General features: G+C 36.1%; 1 protein-coding gene across 1 annotated transcript; it reads left to right on the forward strand.

The window, feature by feature from the left end:
* The first annotated feature begins 1,641 nt into the window (after positions 1–1,641).
* Positions 1,642–16,508, forward strand: tmco4 (transmembrane and coiled-coil domains 4). Its single transcript, XM_026199727.1, has 14 exons — positions 1,642–1,829; positions 2,801–2,936; positions 3,405–3,579; positions 3,662–3,689; positions 4,690–4,819; positions 5,215–5,312; positions 6,098–6,241; positions 7,018–7,137; positions 8,112–8,276; positions 9,024–9,160; positions 11,607–11,691; positions 11,899–12,016; positions 13,032–13,149; positions 15,102–16,508. Exons 1-14 carry the CDS (start codon positions 1,784–1,786, stop codon positions 15,702–15,704), a joined length of 2,103 nt encoding a protein of 700 aa, XP_026055512.1. The 5' UTR covers positions 1,642–1,783; the 3' UTR covers positions 15,705–16,508.
* The last annotated feature ends 506 nt before the right edge of the window (positions 16,509–17,014 follow it).

Raw genomic sequence — 17,014 nt, forward strand, 5'->3', positions numbered from 1 at the left:
AAATAAAGACATCTGTAATGATGACTGAGCTCAAACGCAAATGTAAGTTTCTTCACTGACATTTATTTACATGAAGGAAGGAGCAGGGTTTGTATTAAGTAACATCGACTGCTAGTTCTTCCTTTTTTCCCTCCTGTCTTACAGTCTTGACCTCATAACCTCTGTAAGGAGAGGGTACCAGGTACAGAAAGAAAGGAAGACAGGAGAGAAAATACAGACATGACACACAAAGATCGGAGATACTTGCAAATGCACATACATACTCTTGTTGTGAATACCAGTTTCATATTTTCCAGTTAGATTCTTGTGAAAAGAATATGAATAGACATGTCCATGAATCTATGTACAGACTTGTAAAGCTGTAAAGAAAGAAACACTTATATATAGTTATTGCTCTGAGGAGATTGTTGCTCAAATAGTAGATATGCTTTTTTGGTTTTAGAAAATTATGTAATCGTGCATTTCACAAATCGTTCTCCTGGATCATCCCAAGTATGGGCTTTTACTGGAAAAAGCAACAAGATACAGCAGCTCACAGGCCTTATATAACAACAGGAGCGAACAAGACAATAACACACACAGTAAGAACCAGAGTGAATAGAAAAATACCAGGAGGTGTCAAAAAGAGAGTTATTAGGCAGTGTAAATTATATAACTCAGACAAATTGCTATGATCATGCATAATTTTAAAAAGATGGGCAGTTGGCAACTATTATATTTAGTATATTCATTCATTTACTTACTTAGTTTTATTATTCCACATTTATTATTTACTATTAGGTCCTAATATATATTCAATAAAATTTGTGTATCTGTGAGGTTGTTGGTTGGTTTTATATAGTGGCAGTCTTATATAGGTCTCTTATTCCCTCTGCTGACCACAAAATGACAATATTTCTAGAGACAATATTTCTAATATCTCTTTTTTTTTTGTTCAACACTAAGGAAAAACTAAGGATTTATGAGGCATAACGCAACCAATTAATAACATAAATAATCCTCACAACACCAAGTAAACCTATCATGTTTGAAAAAAAAATTAAAACCCGTTATACATAATTTATTGATCCTACTAAGAAAACTCAGCTTATAAATATTAATTAGGTCATGCTACTTACATTTATTTACTTGCTACATCTTATTGGAGCCTCAAGTCATGAATCGAATTAATATGAATATTTCACAATATTTATAATATATAATGCTCCGAAGTCAGCGAAAACAACAAAAGCAACGTTTCTGTCTTTTTATCGGGCAAAAAGCCAACACTTTATGGCATAAATTATAATTAGCTTTCCTTGGATAAGGTAAATTAGCAGTTTTGACTTTTAATCAAGTCGTGGTGAAATGCCAAATAACATTCCGATACTGTCCAGTCATGTTGCGTCATTAATATTCAGAAGCCAAACCAATCTAGCTAATTCGCCAGCTGACGACGCAAACTTTACCAACGTCTGCAGTTCAGCCAATCGGTAGAGCCAGCTGGGCGAGCGTGACGTGGCGTAGTTAATATTCATAAGCCAGTCCTTCGCTTTTAGGATTCGCGTATTCGCCAGCTAAACCTCGCCAACGTCTTCAGTTCAGCCAATCGGTAGAGCCAGCTGGACGAGCCTGACGTGGCGTCATTAATATTCATAAGCCAGTCCTCCATTATTCGCGGATAGAGGGCGCTGCTGCACACAAGAACAGCTCAACGCTGAACTTTCATCGGTCACGACAACAAAGTATAACTTTCCTCCATGGAGACAACAAATCTGCTGTAACTTACTGTGAGGATAAACCAATGGAAGCAACAAGTAACAACAACGAGGACCCGAAATTAACTCCAGGTAACGTTATTTATAGAGTTCACCCAGTGCGGTTTTATTTAAGGACTTTTGAAAGGGTTTTAGTTTTGATTAGCAGATAACAACAAAATAAGAGTCTTTTTATTATTTAATTATTATTATGTTTTTTAGATAAGTATTGTTTATTGTTAGTTCGATCTGATCATATTTCGTTTTCATGATGATACTTGTAATGTTGTTTTCTGATGATCGGATTTAATCGTTACGTGTCCAACAGCTGCTGATCAGCTCTGGGTTTAATCACAGATGTAGGAAAAGATCGAGGCCTTCAACATGTTTTGGTTCTACAGGGGAAACTCTGTGTCACATAACAACACATTGCATCTTATGCTATGCATTTCCAGTGCATATGACCTCGAGACCAATGAGTACTACATATACTGAATCATTAAAGCATCATGTAATAGTGTCATAATGCCTTATGCAAAGTTGTATGTGGTCTCCAATATCAGAAATCATGCAAAATATGTTGGACCTAGAAGCTACACCCATTTCAATATTCATATGAAGAGCTCAGATGCACAAGCCTCTAATTTTCTCGCATTTCTAGACATTTTAATTCTAAAATGAGGCTCCTATGTTTATGTTCAGTTATTTCACTTTAATTGCATAGAAAAGGAGCTATACTTTGCTATCAGAGTAAAATGACTGAACCTAAACAAATAAAAATGCTAATTTTAGATGAAAATTTCTGATGGCACTTAAGGGCTTTTTACATCTGAACTCTTCATATTAAACTCACACAAAGTAGTTTTCTTCTTCAAAGCAAGACAATAAGGTCATAAAATGGTTTAAAGATGTATTCTACTTGGACCCATGTAATAAGCATGTAATGCAAATGTGGAGGACTAGATGTGATGTAACAAAGTTTGTGTGTACCTGTAACCTTCTTAACAGGAACTTTGTAAAAAAAAAAAAAAAATATTTAGCATTTTGTCATATTATTGTTACAGACCCAGGAGGACAGAAGCATGATCTGTCACCAGCAGAGAAAGTGTTTGGTCGGCAGCTGAGTGAACCGGGGCGCTTTGCATACGCTGGGTTATGTGGAGTGTCTTTGGGCCAGCTGTTTCAAGGACCTGAGCAAAAGTAATACATTTATACACAATAACAATAATAACAATTTATTGTTCTGTTTACTAATATACAGTAGCATTAGAAGGTTTGGGTTGGATAAGGAAAAAAAGTCTCTCATGCACACCGAGGCTGCATCGTTAACAAAATAAAGTACCGTAATAACAGAAAAATTTAAAAATATTATTACAATTTAAAATAAGAGTTTTTTATTTGAATACATTTTAAAGTGCATTTTATTTCTGTGGTGCAAAGCTGTATTTTCAGCATCATTTCTCTTGTCTTAAGTCTCATATAATCCTTGAGAAATATGCTGATTGCTGCTTTTTTTTCAGGAATCTTCAAAAGAACAGCATGTATTTGTAACATTATAAATGCCTTTACTGTCACTTTTGATTCAGTGTGTCTTTGCTGAATAATAACATTACATTTCTTGAATGGTTTGGGGTTGTGAATCTTCTCTTTGATGTTTTCCCAATGCAGATGTTTTCGTGAGATGTATCTGGAGGGGCTTGTTCAGTGGCTGGCTCTTGATGAGTCGGTCATGCCGGTCATGCAAGCGTTCCTGGCGGGGCTCGGGTTCGAAGGCACTGACACCTTCCTGTCCATCTTGCACGCAGAGCCGCTGCTCGGAGCCGGAGCTTTACCCATTACTCAGGTACATGTGTGACATGAACCCAGCATTAACATACGGATGCTCGCACAACTCACTGTTTGTGACCTCCTCTTTTGTTTTTCAGGATCTAGTGTCTTTCTCTGTCAAAGATGGTGAGCTGATGTTTCACATTTAATTAGCTGGTCTTTTTTTCAATTGCATGCATAAAGAAAAAAAAAAAAAAAAAAAAAAAAAAAAATTAAAATATTATCTCACAAAGAAATGTCCGTTTTTTTTAGTATATTTTGTATGAAGATAAATTAATACTGTTAACATATTTTGCATTGTCATTTTAATTTCTAAATTCTTAAGAAAACTCCCATCCCAGTGCTTCTTACTGCAGTGAAAACAAAACATTAAAAAAATGTAAACATTACAATATTATCTACTTAATGTTAATTTATGCTATTAATTATTTATGTAGATGTGAAAATAACATTACATTACATTTGTTACTTTTAATAATATATAAAACATCTTAACTGTGTTTTTATCCACATTGGTCACACCAAGGTAGAATGTCAATGAAAACTTGCATAAAGAAAATAAAGCATATTTTTATGAGATGCATTTATTTATTATATTTTTAAAAAACCTATTTATAAACAAAAAAGAAAAATTACCATAATGTGTATAGATGTTATTAATTTAATTAATCATTCATTAATTTATATATTATGTATTTCAATTATATATACATACATATATAAATGTTAAAATGTGTGTGTGTGTGTGTGGGTGTAACATATATATATATATGTTAATTACCATAATGCATCTGGATGATTTATTTGTTATTTAGATTTATTTATTTTATTAAAAATAAACATTTGGATTTGCCTCATATTTTGGAATTTGCATCAATGATCCTTTTACTTTCCTGTTTAATACCATGAAGCTGCTTTGTATGAAATTTCAGTTGTATAAAGAGCTATAAAAATAGAGGGTGGCGAAATACTTCTAAAAAATTTCTTGCATGCTTTCTGTATGCAAGATAGTTTTTTCTTTTGTTTTTTTCGGCAAAGCATGAACTAGTCTTTTGTCTGAGATTCGTTCTTCTTCCTCCAGCCTTGTTTTCCGTGTAATGAGCGGTTTTTGATTCTTCTCATGTAGGACATTATGATGCCAGGGCTCGAGTTCTGATCCGACATGTCAGCTGTCTGCTGCGTGTGACCCAACAGCAGCTGGAGGATTTTGAAGAGACTCTCGGAGAGAAATTGAGAGAGGCAGTAGAGGAGAGCGAGTGAGTGAAACGTCCTCCCATCATCAGCTGCTGCCTCTTTATGGGGTTTTTGGGGGGTTATCAACATGTCTCTGAGAAACACAGAGTCACAAAGAAAAGTCAAAACAGGGGCACGATCAATATCATTGTGAAATCAGTGCTGTAATCATTTTGACACGAGGAACAAACTTGAATGTTTTTGCTGATTTCTGTCTTTTAATGTGTTCTCTGCTGCATGTGATGATGTGGACCACGCACAGCTGTGAGTATTTTGTGTATATGCAATCTAGGTCAAGGTTTTTCCTTTCAGTTCAGCACTTTCATTTAATAGAATAGAATTGACAATGAACAAGAGCACTGAGCTTTCAGCAGCTCCAGTGAGCATATTATGAACCAGATTGACATTCTCTCAACAGAGAAGAGTCATCAAGAAGACAAAAGAAAGAGAGAGGTCGTAAATTACGCCGGTACCTGCTCATCGGACTTGCCACTGTGGGTGGAGGGACGGTGATTGGTGAGTCTGAATCTCACGGGACGTTTGTTTTAAATTACACTGGCCAATGAAAACATGCGTATACCTGTTTATTTGTTTGTTTATTTTTTTAGGATTTTTCTTTATTTAGTTAGCTTAGTAAAAACTAAATTAATGCAATGGGTCTGTATTTATTTAAAATATTTATTAAATTTTTATTAAAACAATAAAATGGCCGTAATGTTTTCTAAGTGGTTTACCTACCATAATGCATACGGTACAATAATATTTTATTAGTGACTATTATTGTTGTTATTGTTGTTGTTGTTGTTGTTGTTGATTTTTTTTTAATTAAATATATCTTTTAGTTTATACTTAATTTTACTGTAATACATTTAGATGTTTATTTGAATAATATAAAAAACTTACTGTAATCCTTCCGGATGTTTAATTTGTGTGTGTGTGTGTGTGTGTGTGTGTGTGTGTGTGTGTGTGTGTGTGTGTGTGTGTGTGTGGTCATAAGTTTACATACCCCTTGCAGAATATGCAAATATGTAAGTACTTTTAACAAAATAAGAGAGCTCATGAAAATTGCATGTTATTTTTTTAGTACTGTGCTGAATAAGCTAACATGCAATTTTCATGAGCTCTCTTATTTTGTTAAAATTACTTAAATATTTGCATATTCTGCAAGGGATATGTAAACTTATGAGCACAGACACAAATTAAACATCTGGATGGATTACAGTAAGTTTTCAATATAAATCAAAAACATCTGTGTAAATATGTAAACCTATGAGCGTAATAAATATATATATATTTGGCAGGTGTTACAGGAGGCCTGGCAGCTCCTCTGGTGGCTGCTGGGGCAGGAGCGGTGCTGGGGGCGGGTGGAGCCGCTGTGCTGGGATCAGCCACGGGCATCGCCATCATGGCCTCCATGTTTGGAGCCGCAGGGGCCGGGTTAACAGGTGAGCTACAGTAGCTGAAACTAAACAAAAAAAAACATAGTAACAATAATAAAGATTATATTGAAATAATAAAAAAAAAAATTATAATAATAGTTGTTATTATCAAATGAACTATTTATTGAACTTTGGCATATTTTATGATTTGTATTTATCATTAGTGTTCATTGTAAAATCATTAGAAAGCCTTTCTAAGGGTGCTTTCACACTAGCACTTTGATGTGCACCCGGGTTTGATTGACGTTAGACTTCGGTTCGTTTGGATGATGTGAACGCTGTCTTCTGAACTCGAGAGCGAACCCGCAAACCACACCCGAGGCCACTTAAAAAGGGTGGTCTGGGGTACGGTTCATGTGAACTCTGGTACGGTCCGCTGCAATTGAACTTGGGTTTGGACCAGGCAAGCATTACATTACATTAACACGACTTTAAAGCAGTGTTGGTGTCTAAGGTTCTGTTCTTTTTTGGAGGGCAAGTGATTTATAGAATTTCTTACACAATTCTTGAAATCAAAAGGGTTGAATCACTAGCTTCGTTACAGGTTTGATCGATGAGCAGATGACAGTAATGGTAAAGTTACAGTCTGATTTCTGGTTCAAATGGAGTTTTATATAATCCTGATTTCATGGCACATTCTCAGCTTCCATTCAAAGTGAACTGAGCTCAAGGTGATTGGAGCTGTTTGCTTTCATTCAAATGCAGTTAGTGTTTGCAGATTCTGTGTTTCCTATCTATATTTATGTTCATTTATTTTAGGTATATTAACTTTTTTTATTCAGGCTATAAAATGAACAAGCGTGTCGGCGCTATAAAGGAGTTTGAGTTTCTTCCGATGAGTTCTGGAAAGCATCTTCATCTCACTATAGCCGTGACCGGCTGGCTGTGCAGCGGCAAATACAGTGAGTGCCACAGTTAACCTTATCTCCATCAAAATAGCATGTTTTTTCAGTTACTATTTTGTTTAAAATGCTCTACAAATTCTATTTTTAAAATATGTACTCTATGATGGTTATTAATTATTAAAGGAATGGTTCACCCGAAAATGAAAATTTGCTTAATTGTTACTCACCCTCAGGCCTTCCAAGATTTAGATGAGTTTGTTTCTTCATTAGAGAAATTTAGCATCACATGATTTGCTCACCAGTGGATCATCTGCAGTGAATGGGTGCCGTCAGAATGAGAGTCCAAACAGCTGATAAAAACATCACAATAATCCACACCACTCCAGTCCAATGAAGCGTGTTTGTAAGAAACAAATCCATCATTAAAGTTGATCCCCTGTTGTTCTCTCACAGCAAAATCCAGAGCCATATTTGTTTAGAATTGTTTTGGACTGTTTTTGCATATAAACAGTTCTTTATATGCGCATATTTCTCTCCTGATTCAGATGAGATGGCTTTTTCACTGGAGAGCGCAATACTATTATGCTGCGTTCACACCAAACGCGAATAGAGCATCTGGCGTGAATGATTTCAATGTTAAGTCAATGTAAAGACACGTTAATGCACGTTTTGAAATGTAAAACTAGACGTGGTAGATGCGAATTTGACGCTCTATTCGCGTTTGGTGTGAACACAGCATTATAGAGGACTCACATTTGAAGTTAAAATATCTTAAAAATAAACTAGTTTCTTACAAACATGCAGCTTTTCATTTCACGAGGCATTAACTGGTGGACTGGAGTGGTGTGGATTATTGTCATATTTTTATCAGCTGTTTGGACTACCAATCTGACGGCACCCATTCACTACAAAGCAAACCATTTGTGAGCAAGTGATTCAATGCTAATTTCTCCACGATTTCTTTAATTTAATAATAAAATACCTATGAAATATTGTTCACACTAAGGTTCAGATTCTCTTGGCTATCGCAGGTTCGTTTCAGGCTCCCTGGTCCAGTCTTGGAGCGTGTGGCGAACAGTACTGTCTGAAATGGGAGTCGCGTTATTTATTGGAACTGGGCTCTATTCTGGATTCATTGTGGGATGGGCTTGTTAGTGTCGTGGCTCAGGAGGCTCTCAAATACACAGTGCTCTCAGGTATGTCTGCTTTACTAATGCAAGTACGCTATTAAAAAGGTAGAACTACTGGTTTGAGGGAAACAGACAATCTCCTGTGCTTTATCTTACCTTATTTATATGAGTGTTGAATTGTGCAGTCATATTAATTCACTTTATCTTAAGTCTAGTCTGAATTGGTCCATCTTTGACAGTCGATTCAGCAGGGATGTGTTTAATACAGGAGAAGTGTCTCTTATTGTTGAGCTGGAGTCTCGGTTTCATTTATTCATGTGCATTATAATAAATTAAGATCCAGTGGAGGAACCTTTAATGTTTTACTGAGTGGCCGGCAAAGCTTAAATCAGCATCGGCATTCTCTCTCACGCAACTTTAGAAGCGCAATTTGGTCTTTTCTCCAGATCATAGTCTATTTTAACGGAATCACAAAACAAAAGAAAGCAGAATGTTAAGAACTTAGAATATTATAAAAAATAATTTACATTTTAAATGCATTCAAATAAATGCAAAAATCGATTCATCAAAGAATCATAAAAAGTTGAATTAAATCAGCATATTAGACTGAAGGATCTGAAGGATCATGTGACAGTGAAGACTGGAGTAATGACGCTGAGCAACAATTTTTTTCTACTTTTCCACCCCTATTTTATACCATGCCTCAAAATGGCTTCATTTAATTTTAGCATCATGAAAGAATGTTTTAATTGTCACACATTGCATTAAGGCTTCCAGAATAAGCGCAGTGCTCATTCTCTTGTCTGTGTTCAGGCATAGTAACGGCTCTGACATGGCCTGCCTCTCTGCTGGCTGTGGCCAGTGTGATCGACAACCCCTGGGGAGTGTGCCTGAGTCGCTCTGCAGAGGTGGGAAAACACCTGGCCCAGGTGCTCCGGAGCCGACAGCAGGTCAGAGTCCTGCGAGACATCCACTTCTTCAAGATTCTCCTTAGGCTTTGACCATTTCAGCTCAATGCGACTTGAATTGACTAATCTGAGGAATGTTACGGGTCACATAAAAGCTCCAAGGACAGTCAGTATCTGTGGCTCATACTCAAGGAGAAAAAAGCTCCTCAGTTTTAATTCAAAGCCACAGACTCAGTTGCTGATGTTTATATGGCCAGAAGGTCAGATGAAATTCTGATAGCTTGTAAAGTAAATAAATGAGATCTTTATTACAGCATGACAGATTTATTACATCAAATGCATATGAATCTTAGTTGTTACTTCATATCTCCCAAATGTCTGACGATGATATTTAAAAGGGGGGGTGAAATGCTCGTTTTCACTCAATATCCTGTTAATCTTGAGTACCTATAGAGTAGTACTGCATCCTTCATAACTCCAAAAAGTCTTTAGTTTTATTATATTCATAAGAGAAAGATAGACTGTACCGATTTCTCCCGGAAAAACACGAGCGGCTGGGGCGTGATATGTGGGCAGAGCTAAAGAATCTCGAGCGCCAGTAGGCTTTGCGTTGAGAGCGTTTGGAAGCTGTGACACAGATCCAGAGGCTGAAATTGAACAAGAGCAGCATCAGCAACGACGTCTCTATGTGGTATGTACTGAAACTGTATATATTTGCTTAGCGGTTTTGGAAAATGACTAAGTTCCACTTTGTCGTCTTTTTTTTTTTTTTTTTTGTGGAAAGTGCAGTTTGACGACAACATCGCATGTTGCTTACTTGATGTGCTTACGCGCCGATAGCTGAGTTAACAACCGAGATATTTGAAGCAGTTTTACTCACCGCCTGCGGTTCCAACACACGATCGTGACCCTTTTTCGTTTGGACTGCATTATCATTAAGAAATAAACTATGCGCAAATCCAGCGTCAAACTGGGCCATGTTTGTAAAACAAGCATCTTCGAAATGCAGGGAACAAACAAAAACACTTGCACAACTCTGTTAATTCTCTGTAAAAATAAACTCCATCCACTGGTCCCTTAATGCTTTTTTGTTTTTTTTGGTAATCTGTGCAGGGTTGTCTTGCCCTGGCAACCAAAAACACACTTCTGTGACTTTTCGCGACGCTCTCGCTCTGATCAGTGAAGTCTGTTGTGCTCTCAGTGCTCTGCTATACGGGAGCGCGCGCTCTTCCAGCAGAAGTGCCCTTAGCACCCATATAAGGAAATTCCGCTCCATCTAACGTCACACAGAGCCATACTCGAAAAAAACTTTCCGAAACTTGTGACAAACCGGAAGAGGTATTTTTGGAACAAAAATACTCCTTCAAACATACAAATTAATTTTTAAAACCTTGTCCATGTTTAGCATGGGAATCCAACTCTTTAACAGTGTAAAAAAATCAGTATGCATGAAATAGCATTTCACCCCCCCTTTAAGAAATAAATGATGTGCAAATCCGTCGTCAAACTGGGCCTTGTTTGTAAAACAAGCATCTTCGAAATGCAGGGAACAAACACAAACACTTGCACAACTCCGTTGATGCTCTGTAAAAAATAAACTCCATCCACTGTTTCCTTAATGCTGTTTTTTTTTGGTAATCTGTGCAGGGTTGTCTTGCCCTGGCAACCAAAAACACACTTTTGTGACATTTCGCGACGCTCTCGCTCTGATCAGTGAAGTCTGTTGTGCTCTCAGTGCTCTGCTATATGGGAGCGCGCGCTCTTCCGTCAGACGTGCCCTAAGGACCCATATAAGGAAATGCCGCTCCATCTAATGTCACACAGAGCCATACTCGAAAAAAACTTTCAGAAACTTGTGACAAACCGGAAGAGGTATTTTTGGAACAAACGTACAACTTAATTTTTGAAACTTTGTCCATGTTTAGCATGGGAATCCAACTCTTTAACAGTGTAAAAAAACTCAGTATGCATGAAATAGCATTTCACCCCCCCCTTTAAATACCTAATATGGATGTTCAAACTCTGTAGTTTAATGTTCATTTAATGCAATGCAATACAATCATGATTGAGAGATGAACAAATGAGTGTTCCTCAAAAGCCTGTTTCCTCATATTTGATGCATTTTAGCATGAATATTCTGAAAAATTATGCATTTGCTTCAGTTTATCTTGAAATGTTACCATTACAGTATTACTAAAGTTGTTCTTATGTTTGCTTTTTTAAAAACAGTATAGATTTCACAGCAAAAACACATTTTTATAGTTATATGCTTAAAAAAAATCTATAAAAATAAACTATTAATCAGATGCCAGAAGGCATGTAGTAGTCGATGGTGTACAACTGTTTTCCAACAATGTTTCATTATGTTCGAGACCTTATTTTGTATTAAATATGATACAGTAGGCTTTATAGAGTGAATCGCCTATATAATCTTAACCCAGAATATTCCTTTCAAATATGTGTGCAATTATCTTTAATCTTTGTGCAGGGAAAGCGGCCTGTCAATCTAATTGGATTTAGCCTTGGAGCTCGTGTCATCTACTTTTGCCTAGAAGAGCTCGCTAATGATCAAGGTACGCTTTTTATTCGTTTTAATGAGGGAACATCCTTTTGTCTTCTTTAAGACCTTGTGTCTCAAGAAGAGTCCACGTGAGAGAGCTGGACACGGCCAAATTTCTGCAAGCCAGATTGAGTGGTGTTCTCTCTGGATGAGAATCTGAGAGGTGTGAGGCTGTAAATGAGAGTCGTTTGAAGGACATTGGTCTCTTATTATCGGGCAGGGAGTGAAGGTGTGGTGGAGGACGTGGTGCTGCTGGGGGCTCCCGTGGACGGATCCGAGAAAACATGGCAGCGACTGTCCAAGGTTGTGGCTGGGAAGATTGTTAATGGATATTGCAGGTAAAAGACTTTTTATGGGTAAGGGGTATGTTCAGACTTCAAATTTGCCATTATGATTGCCCATTTTAACAGTTCATTTAACTCACTTTCTTTTTTCTCGTGTACACTACTGTTCAAAAGTTTGTGTGTGGTAATATTTCTTATAATGTATAAGTCTTTTATGCTCAGTAAAAACAGTAATATCATTTGAGATGACAACTATTTTCTATGTGAATATATTTAATAATATACATTTCTTTTAGAGTTTTTTTCAGCATCATTACTCCAATCTTCAGTGTCACACGATCCTTCAGAAATCATTTTAATATGCTGATTTGCGGCTGTCGAAATATTATCAATGCTGAAAACCATTTTTGTTGCTTAATGTTTTTTGTAGAAGCTGACCCAATTTCATAGCATGTTTTAAACTGTTTTAAAATGGCTTCATTTAATTGGATTCTTTGCTGACATTAGAACAACGTTTATTAAAATCTCTCATTATAATAATTAAATATTACCTTTTGTCAATTGAATGCATCCTCGATGAATAAAATAACTATTATTTAATTTTACTGACCCTGAAACTGAAATAGAGGTGTATGTTCACAGTTACTGAGGCTGGATGCTTGTGCAGTTTCTTTCATTAAGTTAATTCCAAACAGTTCCTCCACTATCTGCTAAACTTTTCTGCTTATAAACCTAAAGACATCGGTTATGATGGATATTAAATGACTATGTGTCTTCATCAATGGGAGAAAAACAATGTTATGTCAGATTTGAATGGAAATGAAATAAAATAATGCCTTCAAATGAAATCATTGAAGTAACACTTTAACAGATTATTTCATTTTATTGAAATGGATTATGTTGGGCAGTTCTTTTAAAATGAAATTTAAATGACACATTCATCAAATTAGATTTTAGACCACTAGATAAAGAATTATAAATTACACTTTATTAATTTAGTTATTTATTAAAAAGTAACAGAATGTATCAACATATTAGCATGTTTGAAAATGTGTTTTTATTGGTTTAGAGGGGATTGGCTTCTTGGATTCCTGTATAGAAGTTCATCAGTCCAGCTTTCTGTTGCTGGGCTCCAGCCAATCAATTCGCAAGATCGCAAAATAATCAATGTGGATCTGTCATCAGTGGTAAGCAAGTGCATGTGTGCATTGGGCGTCAAGTCCCTGTTCTTAGTAGATGTTCTTGGTGTCTGTGAGATGCATTTAAATTCAGATTCAATTTCCTGAATGGAATAGTAACTACTCCACACAATGGCATGACATTATAGAATCGCAAAGTCAAAGTTTAATTTCCTTCCAGCTTGCTAAGATTTGAAGTCATCTGAAGTTACTTTTTTTAACACCCTTGCCATGAATAGAAAGGGCATTGTTAAATTGTCACCAACAAAAGACTACAATTAATGTAATTACTGTTGCGGGAAGTTGCTCGTTGATATTCAAGTGGAGTCCTTAAATACAGCACTATTTCATAAAAAAGGCCAAATTACCTAAAAAAAAGAAAAAGAAATGTGTCATCTATACAATGCACAAATGTCATCATGTCATCCATGTGACATATCACACTAGTCTTAATCCAGGACAAAAAAAGAAATGCTTGTGTGTCTTTTGTTAAGTCTTGTTTTTTTTTTTTTAAACCAGCGAAATGATTTCCATGTTAATTACACAGCTTAGATAAATCTGCAGGAGATATGGCAAGGTAATCAGTTCAAGAACCCTGGTTATGCGACTGCAATGTGAGGCATGTGATGAATTGCACTTTCGTTTGGCATGTGAAGAAATGTTAATGAGTAACTCAGTTTGCATTTCCTGAAATAAATACCAGAGCTTGTAAGACGGCACATGAATAGTGTTACAGTTTTAGGTTTAAATTAGGCTTATCAGAGCAACTGTAATCTTGCTGTTCACATAATCTTTCACTGTTCACAATGTAATGCAATGTCAAAGCAGCTATAGAGAAAATCTGTTAAAATGGACCAATCACAATTCAGTACACATATATTGTTATAATAATGACCAGATGGTGAATATTAATCAAAGGGAGATTTCCAAAAGAAGTTTAGAAAAGAAATAGCATTTTGTATAGTATCAAGTAGGGCTACACAATTAATTGAATTTCTAATCGCAATTACAATTATGGATGTCACAATTACGTAATCGTTCAAAGCGGCAATAAATCATTCAATGTCCACTTATGTTAAAATCGGCACACTTAAGATATGTTTTTTTCTTTATACAGATTAAGGGTTTTTCCATTGTTTTATTTTTAGTATAACATTATAATACCATTCATATTTTTTTATAATTTAAATAAGAAACCAACCTGCTATATATTTGACATTTGAGGCTTATTACTATAGAAAAGCAATAAAGGTTTTTCAATTAGAGTGTTTTCAGCTTATTTTCATACAAAAATACGGCATGCATTTGCATAAAAAATGGTATTAACATCATTCAATGTAAATTGTAATAATTGTAATTAATAATCGCAATTACAATTACAAGGGAATAATCGACAATTGATTTTTGTCTTAATCGTACAGCTCTAGTATCAGGTTCATAAAACAAGGTTTTTAGCTCACCTAAGATTAAAATTGGAAGTGTTTTTCATATGTATTTTTTATTTGACTTATTTAGCAAAGATCAAAAACATTGCAAACCCTTGAAAAGTCTGTGTGTTTATTTTACATATTAATTTGTGAAAAATTAAATATGGCATCTGCCCTTATGTACATTTTACACTGGTCCTTGCCTGTGCAAAACTAAATTAAAGATTGCACACAGTCTATGTATGTTGGTTCAGGCATCTCTTTTTATAATACAAAACTATTACGAGTTTTTCACTGCTTTTATCATCCACCAGTGCATGAAAAAATATGTAAATTTGATCACTTAAAAAGGTACTACATTTCTTGGTTTGAGGTATAATACATGCCCTAGTTATGCACCAAAGCTTGTTTTTTCTGAAAAGTTTACAAGCACCACTAAAATTAGAATGAGGATATCAAATTAATAATGCTAAGTAATGTATAGTATTTTCCACTTGCTTTATGAATACTGGCTATGTTCTGTCCACCTCTTAGGTTAAAGGACACCTGGACTATATGCGTCAGATGGACACCATCCTAGTAGCAGTAGGGGTTCCTACCAGGGAAGAAGCTGGAGCCATGGGTGGCAAACTACCGCTGGTACATTTATCTCCAGAAAAACCAGGCACTCCAGGATCAGATGGTCAGAGCAGAGTCAAAGGGGAAGCATCTATGGACATTTCAAACAATGATACCTCAGACACCACAGAGGCCAATGTAGATAAATACAAGACACCGACTGTAGACAGGGAACCGTGCGAGAGGAAGGACTCTGAGAATGGCTGGGATATCCCTGATATATCTGATTTACTGGACTCCATCAATGAATCTGATGGCGTCACTGATCCCTGTCAAGGGAACACACATTCAATATGCACTCTCGGAGTCAAGGATCATGTTGAACCATCTCAGGATCAAGGCAAAATAGACCGAGAAGATGAAAGTGAGACAGACTGTGAGCACACGTCCTGGGACTGGGATGACACAAAGTGGACTACTGAATGCACAAACACAACCTACCAGTCGCACACTGAAGCACAGGTGCAGTTAGTCAATGGCAAATCTGCTGGTTCTGAGCCAAGAGCAATGAAGTCATGAAATTTCCTTGATTCACAAATCATAACATTTTGAGTCGGGTCTAGATGGTAAATCTCGTTCCAAGAAACTCCTGAGATTCGCATTTGCTGCTACCAAGATTAAGGATTAAGCGTAGGTTGCTGTGGGACTCAAATAAAGACAGTGTTTGAATGTCACGTGTGAATCTCACAAGACTTTTAGCAGAAGAAGAGTTACCATCTAGACCCCACCCAGAGTGTAAGTTATCAGTATAAGCTAGAACCAACTGGAACATTGACTTTTTGTCATCCTGGAATTGTCTGATAATATCTATGTTATTTGTGTATACCATTTCTAATTAATAGCGATTTTTTTTTTAAGCACAAACACACCTTATCTGTTGCAAACTGAAGCACAATAGCAGTTAGTCAATGGCAAACCTGCTTGTTCTGAGCCAAGAGCAATGAAATCCTCACATTTCCTTGATTCACCAAATGTGGTTTGGGTCTAGATGGTAAACCTCGTTCCAAGAAACTCCTGAGATTCGCATTTGCTGCCACCAAGATTAAGGGTTGGGCGTAAAGGTTACCGTGGGACCCAAATAAACACAGTGTTTAAATGTCACATGTGAATCTCACAAGACTTTTATGCTGGGTACACACCAATAGATCTTCAAAATATGATAAGACCACAAAAATGAGGATAAAATTTCCTAGATTTAACCATTTGCGGTATATTGCAGTATATTGGAGAATATAATGTAATATATTAGGCATATATTCTTTTATATATTTATTTTTTCCAATATATTGCAATATATTGAAAGCGGCAATCATTTGTATATTTTGCAATATATTATATAATATATGTGTCATCAATATATTATTAAATGTATTCAAATATATATAATATTAGAAATAAAAAGGGAAAATAATATATCACAGTATATTTTAAGAAATATATTGGTAAATATATTTTCCTTTCGTAAGGATGTACAAGCTTCCGTCTTCCATCATCTCGCTTTCTGATTGGATATTGTTTCGTTTCAAGTGATGATCTCCAGAGCGTGCGCGCATTTGTCCTTGAGGTTCCCCTCACACATCAGGATTTCTGATCCTAAATATTAAACATGTTGAATATTTACGATTCGCGATCGGGACTGCTCCGACATTCTTCCGATCAGGTTCGAAGACTCTTAACACACCTCACACCAAGGAAAAATCTGATAAAATAATCTGTAGTACCATCAAGATAATCAGGACATAGATTGTCGGAAGTGGGGAAATCGGCCCAGAATCAGCCCGATTATCTTTTGATGTGTACCCAGCATTAAAAATATAACCAACAGGAAC

This window comes from Carassius auratus, chromosome 23, assembly GCF_003368295.1.
Source record: "Carassius auratus strain Wakin chromosome 23, ASM336829v1, whole genome shotgun sequence".
In the NCBI taxonomy this organism is placed as follows: domain Eukaryota; kingdom Metazoa; phylum Chordata; class Actinopteri; order Cypriniformes; family Cyprinidae; genus Carassius; species Carassius auratus.

Excerpts from the sequence above, each read along its gene's own strand:
- tmco4 (XM_026199727.1), top strand. The coding sequence starts at position 1,784 with ATGGAAGCAACAAGTAACAACAACGAGGACCCGAAATTAACTCCAG. Across the intron at positions 6,242-7,017 it reads CGCAGGGGCCGGGTTAACAG|GCTATAAAATGAACAAGCGT; the intron begins GTGAGCTACAGT and ends TTTTTTATTCAG. Across the intron at positions 12,017-13,031 it reads ATTGTTAATGGATATTGCAG|AGGGGATTGGCTTCTTGGAT; the intron begins GTAAAAGACTTT and ends TTATTGGTTTAG.